Source organism: Myxocyprinus asiaticus, chromosome 3 (genome assembly GCF_019703515.2).
Source record: "Myxocyprinus asiaticus isolate MX2 ecotype Aquarium Trade chromosome 3, UBuf_Myxa_2, whole genome shotgun sequence".
In the NCBI taxonomy this organism is placed as follows: Eukaryota; Metazoa; Chordata; class Actinopteri; order Cypriniformes; family Catostomidae; genus Myxocyprinus; species Myxocyprinus asiaticus.
This window is the reverse complement of record NC_059346.1, coordinates 15,010,675-15,027,816: the sequence shown is the minus strand read 5'-3', so window position 1 is coordinate 15,027,816 and position 17,142 is coordinate 15,010,675. Positions and strand designations below refer to the sequence as shown.

General features: G+C 37.0%; 1 protein-coding gene across 2 annotated transcripts; it reads left to right on the top strand.

Moving 5' to 3' along the window:
* Positions 1-633: 633 nt before the first annotated feature.
* zgc:165409 (uncharacterized protein LOC797807 homolog) lies at positions 634-16,509 on the top strand. 2 transcript variants are annotated; one of them, XM_051659527.1, is made up of 4 exons: positions 634-1,245; positions 7,394-7,477; positions 12,079-12,232; positions 12,352-16,509. In XM_051659527.1, exons 1-4 carry the CDS (start codon positions 658-660, stop codon positions 13,002-13,004), a joined length of 1,479 nt encoding a protein of 492 aa, XP_051515487.1. In that variant the 5' UTR covers positions 634-657; the 3' UTR covers positions 13,005-16,509. The 2 variants fall into 2 exon arrangements, with proteins under 2 accessions (XP_051515487.1, XP_051515496.1); XM_051659536.1 differs by lacking the exon at positions 7,394-7,477.
* The last annotated feature ends 633 nt before the right edge of the window (positions 16,510-17,142 follow it).

The window sequence follows — 17,142 nt, the reverse complement described above, 5'->3', positions numbered from 1 at the left end:
AGCAAAGGGTGAATATAATTTGCAAATAACTGCTTTTTGCTTTTATTAGCATTTTTCATACTGTCCCAACTTTTTTGGAATTGGGGTTGTAAAATGGCAAAGGAAGCACTTAAATTAGATAATATAAGCTTAACAGTCAATTCAAGCAGGGCGGAAGGGAAACATTTGATTTTAGAAGCTTGCTATTACAAATGGCAGAAGTACTGGGATACATGTCAGACTGGCAGACATTTCCATCAAATACAAAGCAATGTAAGGCAAGGTCAAATTACTCATAACTTAAACAGAGAGGAACATGTCATGCTCACACACATAAGAATGGGGCATACTAAACTTAAAGCAACATTTCACATCATGGGCAAACATAACACAGGTTTATGTGATAAATGCCAGGAAATGGAAACTGTTGAACATGTTTTAATTAAATGTATCAAATATGAACAGGAAAGAATTTAACTTATAAGAGAATTACAAGCTTCAAGATGTACAGAATATACTATATGCAATATAAGTCTTAAACACAGAATATAGGAAATCATCCTTTTATTCCTAGACTTTATCCTCGTCATACTCCAGCGCAGTAGGTGGCGGCATGCACCTATTTAGTTGGTTTGCAGCCCGCCAGAAAACCCACAGAAGAAGAACATAGAATTGGAAATGTTAAACGGAGGGAAAGATTTTGGTGATACTGGGATCATGGCGCAAATTGGTAGACTGGACGAGTATAAACCGGAAAATGAATGTTGGTCAGCGTACATCGAACGTGTGGAACTGTACATCATAGCAAACGATGTGGACGATACAAAGCAAGTAGCGACTTTGCTTAGTGCTATGGGTGCGTCAACGTATGGATTGTTACGAAACTTGGTTTATCCGGAGAAGCCAAAAGATAAAACGTTTGAGGAGATTGTGGACATTCTCAAATCTCACTTCGAAACACAGCCGTTGGTAGTTGCTGAACGTTTTCTCTTTCAAAGTTGCGCACAAAAACCCCATGAGACTGTATCCCAATATGTTGCCGAACTTAAACAGTGCGCATCGAAGTGTGAGTTCGGCGGAAATTTGGATGAAGCTCTGCGCGACCGTTTTGTTAGTGGAATACAAAGTAAATCATGCCAGCGAAGACTGCTTTCGGAGCACAGGCTCACATTTTCACGAGCACTTGAGATCGCTCTCAGTATGGAAACAGCTGATCAGGACACGAAACAGAGAGAGGTGGATTGTTCTGCAGCGACCATGCAAAAGGTAAAAAGCAGCAAAAATTATGCTATCGAATAATAACAAGGACTGCTATTTGAAAAACTCTAAATGTCATAACTGTAAACCGTGTTGAAAAGCTACTCAAAAAATGTAGCTAAGCTACCAACTAGCCTACTGAACTGAAAAAATAGTTAATTTCGGGTTCAGTACAAGTTAAAGGTGCACTCAGTAATTTTTTCCTCATTAAAAAAGTTTAACTTCTAAAGACATGAATTGTAATTTTGCAATATATGTAGGAAATCATGACCACTTACATTAAAATGAAGACTCCAGTCATATCAGTAACCTTATAAAAGCTGATTTATTCTACATGGAGAGGGTCCACACATGGGGGCTGCCATGTTAGAATCACATGACCTGCCGAATGCTACTCGCTTAATCGCAGTGACCGTCCTGTTATTTGACACTTTCACTCAATGATTAAAGTAATCATGGCTGACTGTGAATAATACATTTCTATAATGGCATCTGAAACTGAAAACTTTTTATTTTAAATGATATGCTACATCCAAGCCGCTAGGTGTCAGTGTAAATCCAAGATGACACAAAGACAAAAGTTACTGAGTGCACCTTCTCAATATTGAATAATATTGATTACCACAAAAATTAATTTTGACTTGCACCTTTTTTTCTTAAATAAAATGATCTGGGTTCCAGTGAAGCACTCGTGGAAGTGAATGGGGCCAATCCGTAAACATTAAAATACTCACTATTTTAAATAGCCACAAGACACAAATAATATGCATGTTAACATGATTTTTGAGTGATAAAATCACTTACTAACCTTTTCTGTGTAAAGTTATATCCAATTTTACAACTTCGTTGCCATGACGATGCAATGTCACCAAAGCCTGAAACCAACTATAAAAATGACAGTTTAAACAACTTTACAGCTCAAATAATACATGAGTTTTAATAGAATAATTAATGTAAGTGCTTTAAAAAAATTATAAGCTTCACATTTCTGTCTTTAAACTCTCCAAAAATTGGCCTCATTCAAACTGTAAGTGCCTCACTGTAACACAACAAGTTTTGCTTTTTTGTAATTAAAAGGAGGGACGAGTCAACATAATTTTGCATGATAATCAACATTATGCCACAAATGCTGTCGACTGAGCTTAACTTGTATTGAACCCGGAATATTCCTTTTAAGCTAAGCTAAAATCTACACTAGAGAAAGTAGCAAGTTACACTACAAGCTACACGGCAAAAGTACCTTGCTACATTTTTTTTTTTTTTTCAACCAGAAAAATGTATTCACATAATGTTTATCAAAGCCATGACACAGTATAGTACAATACAGAACAATTTTGAAAATTACTTTTTATTTATTTTATTTATATAAGGTAGGAAATCAAGCTAGACTAACTTGATTTAACTCATTATTTCTATAGGGCTAGTTATAATATTATTAATTTCTGACTGTACATTAAAATAGCACCTTTATGTGGTGAGACTGTGCTTTAGTTAAACTGTTTGTTCCTACTCCTTAACAGATATTCATTCTTTTTATCATGATCTTAATGATCAAATTCTAGACTATAAAATAATGAAGTTATAAAAGAATAATATATATATATATACACCCCTTTCCATTTACCATCAGGCAAGTATCCATCTAAACATGCAGGTGGAAAATTACTTACACAAATGAAGACATAAAAACAATTATAAATGTAAAAATAATAATTATAATGATGATAATAATCACTGAAATATTAATCATGGTTCGAGGTGAATGTATGTTTTAATCACAGATGTATAGGCTGCAGAGTTGGTAACAATGAACTGCTCTGTGGAAATAAAGTGAACTGAACTCAAAGCAACTCCTGAGCTCAGATGTCTGTGGTCATATGCAGCACTCATAGACGATACTGTTCTTGCAAAAAAAATAAATAAATTGACAATTGACAGAAACAAAAGAGTAAGAACCTTTTACATGCACGTGTTCCACGAGACTGCACGCCTCCGTATCAGCGCGTCATACATGCGCATAGAGGGCTTTTCTGTCATATAATAAAGTGTTTCTTCAGCGCGTGTCTGTGTGTCTACGGGCAAATTATTTGTAATATTAATTTGATAATAATAATAGCCTAATAATAATAATTTAATAGAGGTGAAAATGAGCCAAATATCGTCTTGACATCGTCAAACGCATCAGATATTGGCGATCACTCTGACCATCGTCGATCCCCGAGATCATCGTCTGTCGGCACAACCCTAATGTGAATTTCTCTCTATAAATTAACAAAATGTTCAGACAGTGTCTTTGCTGGTTTTTCAGACACATTCAGAATCATTACTGCTTTTGCTGGTGTCGCTGCGGCTCGCTTCATGCGTATGCTTTTAAAGGCTCATTATTATGGTTTAGTATTTCTCTGTAATATAGAACAGTGTTCGCAATGTTACTTATAACATTCTTTCTCAGCCCTGGAACTCAAACCATTTTATGATGCCCCCCCCAAAAATATATTTAAGTAATTAAATTAATATCATAAATGTGCGACTAGTCGACTAATGGCTTAAATTAACTCCTACTAGTCGACAAGGAAAATCTTTGGTCGGGGCAGCCCTACCTTTATGTTTACAATAGTTCTTCCATTTGTAATGTCATAATCAAAGGTAAGACCATGAATTCTTGTGATAATGAGTAAAATAATGTAATATAGGCCTATATAATACATTTAGAATCAAAGGTGCTGTACGCAATGTTTTTGTATGAATGATTTGCAGGAAATTATTTTACTCCCTAAAAATAAAGGCCAAAGTATACTTAGCGCATCCGCGTTGCAGATCGCTTCGCGCACAGTATGTGTGACGTAAATTTCGCCATAATCAAATCCAGTTTGCATTGAAATTTCTTTGATAGATCGATGCATTTTTTCACGCCTAGTTTATAATGTCGGAGTTGTCTTTGAGATGTTTGACTTCCTCCATAGTGTTTTAAAGTATAAAAAAAAATACTTCTCAGCAGAATTCAATGGGTCACGTAAGTTTTGTGGTCACGTAAGTTTTGTGGTCTGCGATATCAAGTGAAGCCCTATTCGTGGTAGTGATCCACTATACGCTCTTCCGTCTCTGGAGCATAAATGTCGGGGAAGCCTGGTGGACTCGTGCACATCTACGTGCTCCAGAGATAGCACAGACAGAGCAGATCATTGGCGTGAGTGGTTCTGAGATGGCTCGCTTGATTGTAGATAAATATCAGCAGTAACCAGTGTTATTGCTCAAGAATTGGCAAACGAGAGCCCGCTCCAAACGATTCCGCAGCATGCATGTGAGTTTTTGGAGTCTTTCAAATTGAATCGTGAACCAATTCAGACCGCTTTGCTATCGCTCGTAACCAATTCATTTTAAAGAACCGACTCAAATTAGTAATACATTTGTGAATCTGACATCTTTAGTTCTGATTCAAAACTGGCAATAGCAAGCACCGAGTACACAGAATGATGTAGATGTGTAGCTTTTGTCAACGCTATGCCGCTACCTTATAAAAAATTAAGCTTTGTTAATCGCTACTGAAAAGGTACTTGATTTAAAAACTAAAGTTCCACATAGCTACTGAGAAATTTAGTTAAGCTAATAGCTTCACTATTTGAAGTTCTTGCATTTGTTTGCTTAAAGCTGAAGTATGTAATTTCTGTGCAACAAGCGCCACCGAACAGAATTGCAGAAATAAACTTTGTTTTTCAAAACAGCTTTCTGATTCCACCCCGTCTGCTGTTGGTCAAACAAAGAGATAGTCCTGCCCCCAACTCGCGTCATTGGTCAAGTCAATGTTATTGTCACTCTTGAAAATGGTTGCTCCAAACAAACTTTTTTATAGTGCCACTGAGACACAGAGTTTACAGTTTTTGAGAAAATTAACCTACAAATTGCTTGCTTAATGTTGTATCTGCATTTTAAGCTGGCATAGGAGAAAGCATTTTAACACAGAAAAAGTTACATCAACTTTAAGTCCAACTTTAAAGCTGGGACGATTCATCAACGTAATCGAAGTCATCGATTACAGAAATACGTCGATTTGCATAACATGTGTCAGCGCGTCGCAATGGAGTAATTAAAATGGCAGCGCCCGGTTTAAGTATGGATTCCCCTGAAGAACAAGCTAAATAAAAACTCACCTACGGTCATCTAAAGCGTGGGAGTATTTTAGCCAGAGACCCAACAATGTGGTGCTGTGTAAGCTATGCAAATTGGAAATGGCAGTACAACCGCCATGAACGAACACTTGAAGCGAAAGCATCCCAGAGCGCTTTGTCAAGACGGCAGCAAGGCAGCACCGTAAGTCCTGCTTACTTTTTGTCCCCACCCAAGCATGACATATTAGTATTACAACATGTGTTTCTGTTAGTAGTAGTCACTTTAAATTGATTTTCTAAATGTTTCCTCATCGCCCCCATGTTAAAAGTAATTTCTGCAGCGCTGCTAATGTAGGGTGACCATACATCCTCTTTTTCCCGGACACGTCCTCTTTTTCGGACCTTAAAAAAGCGTCAGGCTGGGATTTCTAAATTTGCGAAAATGTCCGGGATTCGGCTTTAGTTGCATTATGATGTGCATCTGGTCTAATACTTCATTGTGTGTGCACGCATATTTGCATTGCTTTAACCCCTCTTTGTAAGTCCTGCCTTCTCGCACACCAATTGGTCAATTATAAGAGGCTTGCAGCAACTATTGGCCAAATTCCTGCCTGTCAATCTCTCCGCGAACATGCAAAGCGCAGTGTTCATCAACAGTTGCTTGACAGTAGCAGCAAATGACAGCTGAGTGGAAACAATGCCCAAACGAAAGTGTGAATTTACAGATTTTCACAAAAAATTCCCATGCTTTCGTCCAGGTCGAGATCCGTGAGAAGCAGAATGTTTGACATGTAAAGATGGCACTTATGTGTCAGTTGCTAATAAAGGTGCAAATGATTTAGAAGCACACATTAGCTCTGCGAATCATAAATGGTCAGCAAAAGGTGAAAGTTCATCAGGTAAATTAACGGACTACTTTTTGCGACCAGGTAAAATTATCACATTGCTTCATTTTCCATGGCCATTCAAAATAATAGTAATAGTAAATGAAGGCACACTCATGGCATCAAATATTTATTTTAGTACATGGACACTCAAAAGAATGTTGGAAATTTTTATTTATTTATATATATATTTATGTTATGCTAATAGAGTGTCTTTTTCACTGTATTAAAGTTTGCATTCATAGTAATACTGTTTTTTGTTGCAGAATAATGCCCTGCAGTGCACACTTTGTTTCTTGTACATTTGTTTGTGTTTAAGAGAAGATGATTTAATAAAATATTGAAATATTAATGAGACAAGTTTTTTAAATATTTGTTTTGGGTTAATTAATTGTTATATTAATCAAATAATAATTATAAAAAATCTTTAGAATAATCAGAAAATTAGTATTAGATTAATCGACTAATCGGAAAAATAATCGTTAGATTAATCGATAAAAAATATAATCGTTAGGTGCAGCCCTAAAAGGAGCCAAACAACTATGTGGTAATAAATGGCTTCATATGATCACTATCCTTAAATAAAAGACAATTTCTGCCAGGGTATGCAAACTTTTGAGCACAACTGTATGTATGTGTGTGTGTGTGTGTATATATATATATATATGTATATATATATACACACACACACACACTGGTGGTCAAAAGTTTGGAATAATGTACAGATTTTGCTCTTATGGAAAGAAATTGGTACTTTTATTCACCAAAGTGGCATTCAACTGATCACAATGTATAGTCAGAACATTAATAATGTGAAAAATTATTATTACAATTTGAAAAAAATGTTCAGAACTTAATAAACTACTTCAAAGAATTCTCATCAAAAAAATCCTCCATGTGCAGCAATGACAGCTTTGCAGATCCTTGGCATTCTAGCTGTCAGTTTGTCCAGATACTCGGGTGACATTTCAACCCACACTTCCTGTAGCACTTGCCATAGATGTGGCTGTCTTGTCGGGCACTTCTCACGCACCTTACAGTCTAGCTGATCCCGCAAAAGCTCAATGGGGTTAAGATCCATAAAACTCTTTTCCAATTATCTGTTGTCCAATGTCTGTGTTTCTTTGCCCACTCTAACCTTTTCTTTTTGTTTTTCTGTTTCAAAAGTGGCTTTTCTTTGCAGTTCTTCCCATAAGGCCTGCACCCCTGAGTCTTCTCTTTACTGTTGAACATGAAACTGGTGTTGAGCAGGTATAATTCAATGAAGCTGTCAGCTGAGGACATGTGAGGCATCTATTTCTCAAACTAGAGACTCTGATGTACTTATCCTCTTGTTTAGTTGTATCTGGGCCTTCCACATCTCTTTCTGTCCTTGTTAGAGCAAGTTGTCCTTTGTCTTTGAAGAGTGTAGTGTACACCTTTGTATGAAATCTTCAGTTTTTTGGGCAATTCAAGCATTGTATAGCCTTCATTCCTCAAAACAATGATTAACTGATGGTTTTCTAGAGAAAGTTGTTTCTTTTTTTGCCATTTTTGACCTAAAATTGACCTTAAGACATGCCAGTCTATTGCATACTGTGGCAACTCAAAAAGAAACACAAAGGCAATGTTAAGCTTCATTTAACGAAACAAATAGCTTTCAGCAGTGTTTGATATAATGGCAAGTGATTTTTCTAGTACCAAATTAGCAATTTTGCATGATTACTCAAGGATAAGGTGTTGAGGTGATGGCTACTGGAAATGGGGTCTGTCTAGATTTGATCAAAAATTACTTTTTTCAAATTGTGATGTAATCAAATCAAATTGTGATCAATAATATCCTGACTATACTTTGTGATCAGTTGAATGCCACTTTGGTGAATTAAAGTACCAATTCCCTTCTGAAACAGCAAAATCTGTACATTATTCCAAACATTTGACCGCCAGTGTATATACAGTTTATATTGCCTTGGAAAAATTCTCAACCCCCAACCATTATTTCACACAAATGATTTGCACATCCTGAGATTGAGTAATTTAACAGATTTTTTTATTAATTTGTGAATCACTGAATTCTGCAACAGTGTGGCCCAAAAAAAACATTTAAGCATAAAAAAAAAACAATAACTGAAATGTCAAGAATCAATAAGTATTAATCCCCTGCTTTAAAATTTGGTTGAACCACCTTTTTCAGCTATTACATCAATCAGTCTTTTTGCATAAGTCTCTATCAACTTTGTAGAAAGTGATGGAACAATATTAGTCCATTTCTCTTTGCAAAATTTCTCAGGCTGTACCAAGTTAGTTGGGGATTGAATGAATGAAAGTTACATTTATATAGCGCTTTTCTGATACTACACTCAAAGCGCTTTACACAGTGAACAGGGGACTCTCCTCAGCCACCACCAGGATTGGTGATGGACAGCAATTTTGAGTTTTCTCCACAGATGTTCAGTAGGGATGAGGTCAGGACTCTGACTGGGTCTCTGAAGGACATCAATTTTCTTTATTTTAAGTCACTTCAGTGTTGCTCTGGCTTTGTGCTTTGGGCCATTGTCCTGCTGAAACAAACTTCCTCCTAATTTTACACTTTCTGGTAGAGGGGAGTAGGTTCTTATCCAAAATCTCCATGTATTTTGCAGCGTTAATTATCCCATCAATCTTAAAAAGATTGCCAGTCCCTGCTGCTGAAAAGCACCCCCTTAACATGATGCTACCACCAGCGTGCATTGTAGGGATGGTGTTATTTGGCTAATGTGCTGTCTTGGCTTTGCACCCAACATACTGTTTAGTGTTTAAGCCAAAAAGTTTCACTTTAGTCTCATCAAACCACAAGAGCTCTGCAGTATCTTCCAAATGATGTATTGCATTTATGTTTTTTTTTTTTTTTTTGGCAAAGGCTTTCTCCCTAGCCACTCTCCCATACAGCACCTTTTTGTGGAATAGTTTTGAGATTGTTGAGCCATGGGCATTATTTTCAGCCGCAGCCACTGACTTCTGTAGCTCAGTCAGAGTGATGGTTGGTTTTGCAGGAGCCTCTCTGACAAGTGGCATTCTTGTTCGGTGACTAAAGCCCCGTTAACACCGGCAGCAACATCGTGCGAGACAGCAACACCATCCCATTCATTTTTAATGAGAGCACAGCAACTTCCGGCGACACGACCTGTCGTGGCCATTGGTGACAGAGGTCGCCATGGAGAGCAATAACACAAGTTGAGAAAATGTCAACTTTATGCAAATGACGAGCGACAATCACGAGCGACTACCACTGAGCTCTGAGGTATGTTCATTGCCTTTGAAATAGCCTTGTATCCTTCCCCAGATTTGTGCTGCTCCACAATTATATCCCTCACTTGTTTTGAATGCCCATGTAACAGTTCAAGGATGGGCAAGGAGGAGGGGGGTACCGGCTGAACAGTCAACATAAAGTTTAATGTAAAACTCAACATAAAACAAACATAAACATACACACACACATGCAGCACAGCCGCGTGCGTCTCTCTCTCTCGAACCGGTGTGTCTCCGGCTGCCCTTTATCTCACTCTCCCGCTGATCAGCTGATTCAGCGCCGCCCGTGCTCCATCACGGCCCGGCCACGCCCTCCACCTCGTCACAATCCTCCCCCGCCCAATTCAGGCCGGGATGCCACTGGTCTGACTAACTAGTCCAACACTAGTGGAGACTATAGAGTAACCAATTTGATGTGTTTAAGACAGTATCTTGCACAAGAGCTTTTGGGGGCTGAGTACTTTTTCAAGGCACTAGTGTTGTCAAAAGTGCCGGTACTTCAGTACCAAGTCGATACTAAAATAAAAAAAGATGTAACGATACGAGTGTTTCTGACCGAGCACCGACTATATCCGGTACCAGCTTGCGGTATGACTGACACACGACTGCTTTCAAATGCTCACAGGCTTACTTTGATTGTGTGTACAATGAAATGGACAATTAATCGAATTAAAATCGTGACATGTCCTAGTGTGATTGATTAAACCGCTAAAGGCTGCAATCTTACTGTGGATAAATTACTTAAAAATAAATCTGACCGGTCATCCACTAGAAACTCCACAGACATTGAGAATCATTCACGTTGAATGAGATGACAGAGCAGAGCACTTATCCATTGTGAACTACGCAGCACATGTAAAATATATAAACTCAGCAAAAAAAGAAACATCCTCTCACTTTCAACTGCTTTTATTTTCAGCAAACTTAACATGTGTAAATATTTGTATGAACATAAAAAGATTCAACAACTAAGACTTAAACAGAACAAGTTTCACAGACATGTGACTAACAGAAATGGAATAATGTGTCCCCGAACAAAGAGGGGGTCAAAATCAAAAGTAACAGTCAGTATCTGGTGTGGCCACCAGCTGCATTAAGTATTTCAGTGCATTTCCTCCTCATGGACTGCACCAGATTTGCCAGTTCTTGCTGTGAGATGTTACCCCACTCTTCCACCAAGGCACTTGCAAGTTCCCGGGCATTTCTGGGGGGAATGGCCCTAGCCCTCACCCTCCGATCCAACAGGTCTCAGATGTGCTCAATGGGATTGAGATCCGGGCTCTTCGCTGGCCATGGCAGAACACTGACATTCCTGTCTTGCAGGAAATCGCACACAGAACGAGCAGTATGGCTGGTGGCATTGTCATGCTGGAGGGTCATTTCAGGATGAATAAATTAATTGCAATTTATTGCCCTGGCCACATCTGCAGTCCTCATGCCTCCATGCAGCATGCCAAAGGCACATCCATGCAGATGAGCAGGGAGCCAGAGCATCTTTCTTTTGGTGTTCTTCAGAGTCAGTAGAAAGGTCTCTATAGTGTCCTAAGTTTTTATAACTGTTACCTTAATTGCCTACAGTCTGTAAGCTGTTAGTGTCTTAATGACCATTCCACAGGTGCATGTTCATTAATTGTTTATGGTTCAATGAACAAGCATGGAAAACATTGTTTAAACCCTTTACAATAAAGATCTGTAAAGTTATTTGGATTTTTACAAAATTATCTTTAAAATACAGTATCCTGAAAAAGGGATGTTTCTTTTTTTGCTGAGTTTATTTATATAATTAAAATCACAGCATTTGCGCTTTAATCTCAGCTCAGCTTTATTTATATCGCATTTAAAACAACAGAGTTGACCAAAGTGCTTTACAGTTTTACAAACACAAACACTAGTAGACTAAAATACAAACACTCCAAATCTGTGTCCTACATTTCATTTGTCAGACTCAAAGGCCAGTATAAAGAGAAGAGATTTCAGACGTGACTTAAAAGTTTTCAGTGATCACACTGGGCCGTTTCGCGAACTCTTTATCCTTAAAAGTGAAGCATCCGGCAAAAAACACGTCATAAAAGCACGATTCAAAATAAAATCTAGATGCCTGAAATTGAATAAAAATATATTACAACTGTATAGTAAAATGTAATATTCACTGTAGTAATAATAATAATAATTAATCAAAATATCACTAAATGCAAAAAAAAAAAAAAAAAAAATGCAATGACACGTTGAAATGTTCTGTTTTCACTTGTTAAAAGTTTTAAGAATGTATTGATTAGACACCATTTTGATGATGAAATTAAACTTAAAAAATGTTCTGGCAAATAATAATTACTAAACTATAATTATTCAAATAATTACTAAATAATTAAAAATAACTAAACTGGTGTGTTCAGTAGCACATAATTAGCATATTTTTGCTGTGATATCGAAATTGGTATCGAGAACTGTGAAATTTTACTGGTATCTGTACCGACTACTGAAATTTTGGTACCGTGACAACACTACAAGGCACTGCATATATACTGTATATATGTATGTATATTTTGTGGGTTCAACTATGTAAAAAAAATTGTTTCTACTTCTAGATTCATGTTACCATTTGTAAGGATGGAAGTTCTCCTGGACCTATTTCTCTTGGCGAAAATGAGTACAAATGCCCATTTTGTCATAAAGTTGGAGGGTATCCTTCTCTGGTGGCACATGTACAGACCCATGAGAAGTGTGTTGTAAAATTTAAAGGTAAGTTTTAAAGTAAAAGAAAAAAAAGGACAATCAGCATTTTGTCTCTCTGAAATTAATCTACCTTCAGCATTAAAAAGAATAATTTTTTTTGATAGATTTCTCTTATTGTCTTACAGGATATAAAATATATAAATGCCACCTAGGATGTGCAGGATGTGGACACTATCACTGCAGCTTTTGCTTCCGAATTATAATTCGAAAAAACTTATTTAGTAACCATTTACAGAAGTGTGCTACAGTCCACCTATCTACAGAGGCCCCAAATGTATGTTCAGGTCTTAGCGCCTTAAAACCAGCTAGCTGTCCATCGGCTCACAACAGCTCACCAGTATCTGCCAAGTGTGATCCTATCCCTTTAACATCCTCAACAAATTATCCTAAACCTTTAACAACAACTGGTCTGCCTGTAGCTTTTACTCTTTCACTGGCCCCCAGTACTTCTGGATCTTCTAGTCATTCTGCTACATGCATCAGACAGATTGACCACAAAGCTTCTGAAACTCAGGTTTCCTCCAGGACTCCACTTTTACTCAACTTCTTTACAGCCCCGAAGACTGCTGTTTTGTATCCCACAGTTACAATACCATCTGACACTCAAAATAATGCATCAGCAAACCCAGCCGAAAGCATTTCCACCTGTAACAAAAAAATAACTAAATCGATGCTTAAGAGAACAACATGCTGCTTTTGCAACAAGATTTTTAACAAGAAAAACATGAAGATTCACATTCAAAGACGTCACTCGTTGTCTAATCTAGATGTAAATTAGAGTTTTGTGAGACAAGTCGACTAAATGATACTGCTGCTTCTAGTTGGCATAGGAAATACTAATTGGTTAAAAAAAAAATTCGCCCCATTAAACTTTACTCTAGCTGACTGATAAATTGTTAAATTATCTTTTATTCTGTGAGTGTATGTCATGTTCAAGGACAATATATTAGGTTTACATTTCTAATAGGTCTATTTTTTTCAACCCTAGCTAAAGTTATTGGCTATTTGTCTTTTCTGAACAGCTGTCATGTCTTGTTGTAGCTAGATCTTTTTTCTTTTCTTTTTTCATAGACTTTGCTTACCTGTTAATTATTTTCACCAATGTGCTGAATATTATATGTTAGGTAACTTTAACAACTTTTACAATTACATTTAGAACTGGCTAAATTAGCTAACGTTGATTCAGTGAATGAGTGCCTGTCACACTGTAAAAAATGTACCTGTAAATTTACAGTAAAATACTGGCAGCAGTGAATCCAGCAGTTTACCGTTATTCTACAGGTTTCTACAGTTTCAATACTGTTTTCCATTTTACAGCTGTACTGTAATTTCACAGTAAAGTACTGGCAAGAATGGTTCCAGCCATTTACCATTATTCTAAAGGTTCAGTACTGTTTTTCATTTTACAGCTGTACTGTAATTTCACAGTAAAGTACTGGCAGGAATGGTTCCAGCCATTTACCATTATTCTAAAGGTTCAGTACTGTTTTTCATTTTACAGCTGTACTGTAATTTCACAGTAAAGTACTGGCAAGAATGGTTCCAGCCATTTACCATTATTCTAAAGGTTCAGTACTGTTTTTCATTTTACAGCTGTACTGTAATTTCACAGTAAAGTACTGGCAGGAATGGTTCCAGCCATTTACCGTTATTGTAGAGGTTCAATACTGTTTTCCATTTTACAGCTGTGCTGTAATTTCACAGTAAAATACTGGCAGCAATAGTTCCAGCCATTTACCATTATTTTACAGGTTCAATACCATTTTACAGCTGTACTGTAATTTCACAGTAAAGTGCTGTCAGGTGGGTTTCCAGCGGTGTACCGTAATTCTACAGTGTTAATATAATATTCTCTATTACATCTTTTCTGCAATTACAATGCATATTACTTCCAGCAGTTTCTCAAGCTATTCAAATTAATACAGCTGTATTAAAATATCTTAATTCAATATCTGTAATATTTCTATACACTGTCAAACACATTGCACTATTACATATAAATGTGGCAAATGCACAAAAGTAGGATTTTAAAATTGAAAAAAAAGGAAGATTGAGGTGTTTGTTCTTGTGCACTATTTATTAAAAAATAAATAAATAATAAAAAATACACTGAATCAACCAGTCAGTCAAAATACAATTAAATATATATATATATGACTACAAAATAAATCTATTCTATTTTAATAGAATCTATTTTAATATATTAAAATACCTTTAAAATGAACCTTCATGAGAACAGTCAAAACATTACCACCTATTATTCTTGACCGCAAAATATCCGCTTTAAGATTAGTTGATTTTAAAATGTTCAAAGATTAGAGAAAAATTACGAAATAAACAAGAAGTTAGGGGTAAGCATCACTCCTTTGAATGAATTCTAACATGTAGCATGCCACCTTTTTCAAATGCTTTTGAAAAAAACAATTACAAATTTGATCAATTTTATGTCTCTCATTAGTCAATCCATGTTTCTGCTCCTTCATGCTTTAATTATGAGATTCTAACTGATCAGAATCAGATGAGGACTGGCAGATATAGAGCGAGTGTCTCTTTACATCATCTGCAGTCGAAACAAACCTGTGGGGAAAAACACACAATACAATTTAGAACATAACTTAGAGGCGTAAAGAAACACAAAAAGAAAAAAAATGAACAAAATATTCACACCTGCATGCAACACCAGTCTCATGTTTTCCTTAAAATGTTCCATCAGAAGCTTGATATCTTTGTGACCAGCCATCCATCATTTTTTTATTTTTTTTAATTGATCTGCTTCTTAAGTACTCCGTGAACATGAAACATTAAGTCAAATGAGGTGAAATACCTAAAACTGTAATCAGGTTTGCACTTTTCAACAAATGAGTTGTATAACCTGCAAACTTTCTGATATGTAGTCTTTAGTCCAATTTAATATTTGTAATTGGATTTGCATCGGCTGTGGAAATTTACTGCCATGAGGAGATATGAATAACTTTGTGTTAAAGACTATCCCTTACAAAAATTGACCATGGTTTTACTATAGTAATTTTGTAGTAACCATGGTTTTGATACGATTGACCATGGTTTTACTTCGGTAATACTGTAGTATACATATAATAACTATGATTTTACTACAGTAATATTGTAGTTACCCTGACCACATGTTAACTTTGTTGAATGGTTTTACTACAAATACCAGCTGTAGTAAAGCTGTGGTTAATTTTTGTAAGGGTACGGATGTATGTTAAATCATGCACTGTAGTTTCCGTTAGGAACTTCATTTAGTTTTGTTCATTGCAAAGTGTAAAACTGACAAGAAACCTGACTTTGCTCACCTGGTATTCACTGATGAAAAGTAATGTTCGCCAGCTGTGGATAATTGCCGCTTCCACGCTCGTTTAGTTCACAGCCAAAGCGGTCGGTTGCAGAGGATTCTGTTGGGTCCTAAAGCCGCAATTAATGCGACCGGCTACAATTTCTCACGGCGGCTGAAATGGTTAAAATATAAAGTATAATTTCATAGGAAAGTTGGGAGAAATTTCTAGAAGTGAGGAGGACATGTCCCCAGCAAATGCTGATATAACACTTAACAAGCTTGCAAGAAATGTGATGCTAACCTTAGTTGGCTTTTCACCACGAATGACCAGAGCACATTCAATCATACTCTTACACAGAAAAAAAGACACTGGAACTTTAAAAATCATATTTACTTAGTTCGCAAGTCAAGAGTAAATAATAACAGGGAGAGAAGACAAGCTAACGAGCCACATGTGTTTGCTTGCAAAAGCTAATCGAATGATAGCTAGGAATGAGGATATAATCAAGTTTACTGTCTTTTGGCTTTAGGCAAAAGGGCATTGTTAAGGCCGATTTTATACTTCTGCGCGAACCTGCGCCACGTGGACTTAGCAAGAATAGTGGCTCTGTGTGTTCCAGTGAAACGAAGATGTCCATAATGCCCCACCCCACCACCCTAATGTGAAGTTATTTACAGTGTAATACCATATTTGTAGAAAACAGTTCAGTACTGTTGATAAGTCTGTACATTTACAGTAATTTTTTACAGTGTGGTGAATGTCCAATTATCATAATGTAAGGCAAGCACGTCGCAGTTGCCATATTTTTCAGTGGCATTTAGCATCAGATTTGGCTGTTCTAATAAATAATTATTTCAAATTGGATCGTATACACATAATGTTTTTGACTGTTGTCTGAGGGCTTCTTTTTGACTAGTTGATTACAAATTTTTATTTAAACATCAATGAAATTGGTCATTGTGCACATCCCAAATGTAAATACAGTGATGGGCAATTAGCTTAATTACATTTCTGAGTAGCGAGGTGGCTATACTTTTGATTAGGTTGCGCGTAGCTTTGACAAAAGCTACACCGCTACATCACACAGGTGTCTATCGTCTCAGTTACGTACGTAACCTTGGTTCCCTGAGACATTGCATTTGCTAACGCATATGGGGAGTGTCCTTCCACATGACCTAGTTGAAACCTCTCTACAATAACGGCAATGTTCTAATATTGGCTATGGTGTTTGAGCCCCGCCTTTCTAGTCGCGAAGCTGTCTGCTATAAAAGCAGGCGTGCAAACACCTTTCTTTAGAATTTTCTGACTGAGGGACAAGGTGCGAATCGCTCGCACCTCAAAAGAACTCTGAGTCTTATAGTGCAGCCAGCGTTCGCAATGTCTCGTTCCCTTCATCTCAGCGAACCGAGGTTACGTACATAACCGAGAGGTTCCCTTACGACTCAGTACACTTGACATTGCATTTGCTAATGCATATGGGGAACAGAACCCCATCACGCAGCACTGCACGACATAATTTTCCAGAGAGGAAATTATGCCGCAGTCCCGCTGGACGGCAACCGACATGAGTATGCCGCAAGTGAGTGACCCTCATGTTGGGCCAGGAGGGGAGCACCCAAA